Source organism: Pteropus alecto, unplaced genomic scaffold, assembly GCF_000325575.1.
Source record: "Pteropus alecto unplaced genomic scaffold, ASM32557v1 scaffold461, whole genome shotgun sequence".
In the NCBI taxonomy this organism is placed as follows: Eukaryota; Metazoa; Chordata; class Mammalia; order Chiroptera; family Pteropodidae; genus Pteropus; species Pteropus alecto.
The window spans coordinates 2,264,463-2,270,601 of record NW_006431079.1 but is presented as its reverse complement, the minus strand read 5'-3'; the positions used below and the strand labels follow the sequence as shown (position 1 = coordinate 2,270,601).

Genomic DNA, 6,139 nt, shown 5'->3' with positions numbered 1-6,139 from the left:
ACTTGTGCTTATGCTTGGAATGCTGGTGGCACCCAGGGAATCTTGGTTTCCTGATGGCTCTGGAGGAAAGAACATTTCTTTAACCACTGTGATAGCTCCTTACCCCACCCCCTCACCCCCAGAGCTTTGGAGAGGACGACATACTTCTCTGGTATATTCCTTAGTTTTGGTTTCTATGGTAGATATTTCAAGAGAGGAATACTGAATCCTACATGGTTCAGTCTAAGAAGGGTGAGGGAGGTGAATGTACTACTCTCTTCAGAAACCTACACAGACATGTAATTCAGGTCACTGAGAGAATATGTAGAGAAACTAAGAAAATGCTATATATTCATTCTCTATATACACTAAAAGCCAGTAGGCCCCCTGGGATCCAATTTACTCCATTCCATCTGGCCAAATAAGTAAACACTTCACCACGGTCAGAGCAAAGTTTAACCGATGCAAGTGGCTCAAATTAAATTGGCCTTGACCTCAGGTGCAGGTTTGGCAGCAGCTCAGCCTCTCACACTGGACCTTTCTGGCTACAAATTTTAACAGTGCTTATTCTAAAACCATACATTTCATTGCTCTGATCACGCATGCCACTAACCAATGGATCAGGGCAATGCTTGGGTAAGGGTAAAACAGCACTTTAGGGAAAAGCAACCCAAACTTGTGTCATTCAGTCTTCAGAGTAAAGGGGAACTGCAAATCTTTACAGATGGTTCCCAACAGATCTCTACTCTATGAGATGAGCCTACCACTAGCACCCTTAGCCCATCGGTGTGCTAACCTCCCACCTCTAACCAACCAGAACCACATATTCTAGTACTCAACTCAAACAGCCTCTCCTTCACAAAAAAATATCACTTACAGCTCCCCCAAACAGCCCAACTCCAGATTAGGTATGGTCCTTAGAGAAAAAAAAAAAAAAGCAAAACCTAAGGACTAACGCTTATCCCACAATAATGTGGTTTTTGGTTTATCTGTGATTCTCCACTGCCTCTAAAGCATAAATTCCTTGGGGGCAGGGTCCATGTCTTTTTCCCCTGTATTGCCAGCACTTACACGCTATCCTATGCAACGGATGTTCAAATGTCTGATGCATGAATGAATGAAACGATGGCCATCAGAACATGGTGTAGTATAGTGTTAAGAGTCCTAGACTAGGAATCCAAATGTGGGGGCGGGGGGCACCTCAAGCTTGAGGGGCAAGTTTAGGACAAGTAAAATCAAATATGACTTCACCTGGTGGGCCATGAGCTAAAGGAGAGCACCGGACAAGCAGTCTAGGATAAGCCCTCTGCAAAGCAGGCAGAGCTGAGTCACCACTGTTCAACGTGAGAGGAAATGGTCAAGCAAGCAAGTCCCTATCTCCACAGGACCAGGATCAGGCTACTCATCATACTTTTAGCCAGCCAATGATAGTGTAGCAAAATGATATACTTAGGAGAATGTCATACAGGAAATTTCAAAATAGGTTTTTTTCAAACACTAGACCATTCCGAATGCCTGAAGACAGTGTCTCTGGAAGAACTCTATTATCTTTCATTGGAAGAATATACCAAGGGAAAATTTCCTACCCTTCATCAGCAATCTTAAGTTTATCCTCATCCGAAGAATCATCACTCGATGATATTATGGCTTTGGATTTTATTTTTCCCTTCATTGAAGGAGGCAGACGTTCTGGCTTGGGCTAAAGAAAGATGACCAAATATACTAGATTAGTCAAGGCTCTCACATTAGGACACCTTGTTAAATGCGGTTTGCACTCTAATAATACAATCAAATGGTAACCAATAAACTTCAAAAACTAGCATTTGTGCTTGAAGAAATGGCAAGGAAAGAATGTATCCTAATGTACTGCAATCTTTTACGCCTACAGAAAAGACTATGTAGGGGGACAGAAAACTACAGTATCATAAACTTACAGCCTTCTTCTTCTCTGCTCTTGGTGTACGGCGCTTTTTTGGTCTTGGGCCATTTTCCGTTTCATCATCATCAGATCCTTCTTCTCCCTTTGTAGGTCTTAAGTAGTGAACACCAAGGAAAAGTTTGTCAAGATTCACTCATGCCTATAAGTCCACAATGACTTTGCCATCCCAATTCTGAATACCTTTCTATATGGGTGCCTCAACCATACTGTACAGTCTTCAAGGGGGAGGCCATAATTTATTCTTGCTGCACACACGGACCAGGAGTCTGCGAAAACCATGTATTTACGCAATGTCTGTGGACTAATTTAGTCACTGTTGAACTCTCTTATTAATCTAAAATAAGTGTGAATCTTGCATTTGGTGGAGTGATAATGGATGTGACAAAGACCTAGGTTCCAGACCTCAACATCTTTTCCCTCCTCCTTCTTCCTTCCCAACTACTCATTCCAGGCCTGCTAATGTCCTATCACAGCTTCAATTCCATAGCTCTGTGTCTGAATGAATTCACAGCTTCTTTCCCAAGTATAGTCAGCCAAGGGTTGGGAAGAACAGATCTAGGTAAGATAGCCGACGGGAGGTTCCTGGACAGTGAAGCACGATGAGAGGAAGGGGACAGCTTAGGGGCACCTCCAGGTGAGAGATACGCAGGGCACCTCTTAACAGCAGATGGTACTGGGAGGATTAAAAGGCCTTTCTTTCACATTAATCCACATATAAAATACCCAGCAAAGCCATTAAGTGGACATCACTATTACCATTTTATAGAGGAAACTGAGGCTCAGTGACTTATTCTAAGATTGCACATAGACAGGTAGTGTGAAAACACCGGGTTCTCATTCTAAATTGTATAGGTATTCCGATAAATATTACAATTTTTTAAGACATAAGAAAGCCGATTAATATGACTAAATCATAGCTCTCAGAAAGAAAGCTGTGGAGATGTATGGAAATTCCAAGTACTCAGGGGATTTTGTAGTGGGGTCTATCTTAGGATTCAAATAGGACATAGGGTATGAAAAGGCTTTACTGTCTGGGAAGATCAAATGTTTGCAAATTCTAAACATAAGGAAGTTTCAAAGGTTGAAAAGTATTTTTGCCACCTTAATAAGGTTATTTAAAACACATTAATAATACCTTCTCCTCTTTTTCTTCTTTCTGTCACCACCCTCCTCTTCTTCGCCTTCTTGTTCACTACCACTGCCCTTTCTTCTCTTCTTCTTTTTGGATATTGGCAGGTCTTCATCGGTGTCATCATTGACAAATTCATCAAACTCTCCTCCCTTCTTAGAACGCTGAAATCCAAACAAGACTACAATCAGTTCTTTCCTGGCTGATGGAATGTGGCTGAAATTCCAAGGTGCAGGATGAGGCCCTATCCTATCAGTCATATGACAAATGAAGGATCTTTTACCAACTCACATGGAAGAGGTGCTTGGTGAGGCCCAGATTTTAATGACTTCTAATTGGAAGAAATTTCTCAAATGGCAAAATCATCAACTGCTTAGGTTGCTACAAGGTAAAAATTTGTATGGGGCCAACATTGGGAAGCATTTCTAAATACCAACTGCCAATTAAAGCATTCCATCTTGGAAGGCTGTTTCTTAGCTAAGGACTAAGTATGGAGTGAATATAATCATTTTTATCTTCACTTCTGAAAGTCAAAAGATAGGGACTGGTACCGGCAGCGTCAGTGGTTAGTCACATCTTACCCGTCCGCCACCACCACCTCTTTTCTTTTCTTTTGTTGCTTCAGTCTCTCCAGTAAACATAAGAATATTTTTGGTCTTCTCTACATACTGTGCCCGCTGTTCCAAAAGTTTCTTTTGCTCTTCCTTTTCTCTGAGTCGTTTCTCTTCCTATGGAAAAAAAAAAAGGGTAGGGAAAAACCTCATCAGAATGTTCTTATGATGAAATAAATCATGGCTACCATAAGAAGGACTTCATTTTTACCATACAAAGTACATAGATGCATGTAATTCTTTAACTCTAGCATAAATGAAAACACAATAAATACCTGTTCTTTAAGAAGTTTCTGCCTTAACAGTTCTTTTTCTTGCTCTTGTTTGGCCCGCAACTCTCTCTCTTCTTCATCCTGTTTGCGTGCCCGGGCCACATGGTACTGGGCCTGGCTCAGTAAGTCAGAGCATTGCCTAAAATATTTCAGATTTAGAGAAGCATGAACGTAGCTAGCGTACTTTTTGTTAAAAAACTCAGAGCAAGTTTTCCTTACACAAATTAAAAAGTCTGAAGCAGGATCATTAGCTGCTATCTACAGGAAGTCTTAGCAAAATTAACTTTGTTTCTCGTAAGCCAATGCCGTCAACTATGTTGTTTCCAAATTGTTGTTCCCAAAGCACAGCTAAAAAGGTTTCCAACGTTATCTTCATATGTGATTCAAAGAATCAGGAATCATATCTTGATCCTGGTGACAGCTGATGCATCTTCCCACAGAACTTAAGTACTAAATAAATTTTGACATATTACCTGAAAGGACACTTAGGAAAAAACCTTGGTCTAGGTTAGGGAGTCCCAGAGAGGAACGTGAAGGCTGACCCTTGGAAGGCCAGGAACCTGCTCACTACTGTGTCACTCTCCCAGCCCACATCAATATCGCTGCCTCACCCAAAGTCACCTTCCATAAACAGTAATTACCTGGCTTCTGTAGCAGCAAGGGCCAAATCGAATCTCATTTTATCTCCCACTTTACTCAAGTAACTGAAGTATCTAAATGGAACAAGAAAATAAAATACTTTACTTAAAAAAATTCTAATGAAATAGGCCCTTTATATTTTTAATCTGTTGTACAAAAATAGTCTGAGAAAAGGCTTATATATTGACTGACTTACATGCACGTATTTAATACATGAAGGGCTATCATCTCAATAGGAAAATTATATATGCAACTCACTTAAAAAAAGACTCTCATCAATATGCCACTCAATCTGTTTAATAAAAAACAAGTTCATTAAGAAAAGCCAAGTTACATTTAATGTTATCAGTAAATTAACAAATAACCAAAAATAAGTTCAAGCAATAAATATTTACTTAACACTAAATTTACTAAATACGTCAGCATGGCAGTTAGGAGGCTTAGGCCATGAAAGTACACAATCTACCAAGCAAGGCAAGAAATGCTTAAACAAGAATTTAAATAAGGTTGGACAAAACCTAAAGAGATGTCAGGTTTTAATTTTACCATACACTGAATCACCACATAAATACTATAAAGTTATATAAATTTGAGCTGAGTTGAATAAACCTATTCATTATTTAAGAGGAAAGGCCTTAATCTTAGCTCAAGGAAAAATATGCCACAAAAAGATAAACTGGTATAACAAATAAAACCAACATAAATGGAATCTAAAAGTTTCAAGTGTGTAAAATCCTGGTCATATTATTGTCAAGTTAATGAAAAGTCTAGGACAAGCTTGCTAAGCTAGCCAGCCAGTTCGAGGGATCAGACTACAGGATCCAAATTTGGCAGCATCCTAGCTATGGTTTGGCGCCACCTGGCGGCAGCTGTCTGCTTTGGGTCCCCCCACCCCCTTTTAATTTTTATTTTTAGAGTTGACATTCAATATTATTTTATATTAGTTTCAGGTATACAGCATAGTGGTTAGACATTTATATAATTTATAAAGTGATTCCCCTGATTAGTCTACCACCAACCTGGCACTATACATAATTATTTTAATATTATGGACTATATTCCCTATGTTGTACTTCACATCCCCGTGACGACTCGTAACTACCAATTTGTACTTCTCAACAAACTCCCCTTTTTCACCCAGGCCTCCTACCCACCCTCTCAAATAGATTCCCTTTTGAGATTTCTTTTTTCTAATAGATTCCAGAGGGAAGTGATTTTCAGCACCTTTTGAGACACATGGGTCTAAAAAAAAATGCATTTCGAAGGTTGTTTCTACAAAATCTTTACCTATGTGCAAGTTCCAGTTCTTTCACAGCATTGAGTACTTCCTTCAGATTACTCTTTTCATCTTTCAGGACAGAGGTAGCTAATCTTTGCAGGACCAAGGCTACGTTAAACATTAGAACTGTATCACTGGGTGCCACATGTCTAGCCTATAAATAAAAAACAAAGCAAATATTTCATATGATCTAATGACATGAAACGAATTTTAGTCAAAGAGAGCATAAGGTATGTGAACATACTTAAAACAGAATAAAAAAATAGATAATGGAGCAGAGAATTCAATGAG

The 6,139-nt window shown here is 39.4% G+C and overlaps 1 protein-coding gene across 1 annotated transcript in view; it reads right to left on the bottom strand.

Moving 5' to 3' along the window:
- The window catches only part of CTR9 (CTR9 homolog, Paf1/RNA polymerase II complex component), a 26,037-nt gene that overhangs the window by 1,730 nt on the left and 18,168 nt on the right, over positions 1-6,139 (bottom strand). Inside the window, 7 exon segments of the mRNA XM_006905639.3 lie at positions 1,566-1,678; positions 1,914-2,010; positions 3,054-3,211; positions 3,629-3,775; positions 3,934-4,069; positions 4,572-4,643; positions 5,857-6,024. Of these exon segments, the coding sequence (XP_006905701.1) occupies positions 1,566-1,678; positions 1,914-2,010; positions 3,054-3,211; positions 3,629-3,775; positions 3,934-4,069; positions 4,572-4,643; positions 5,857-6,024 (891 nt within the window).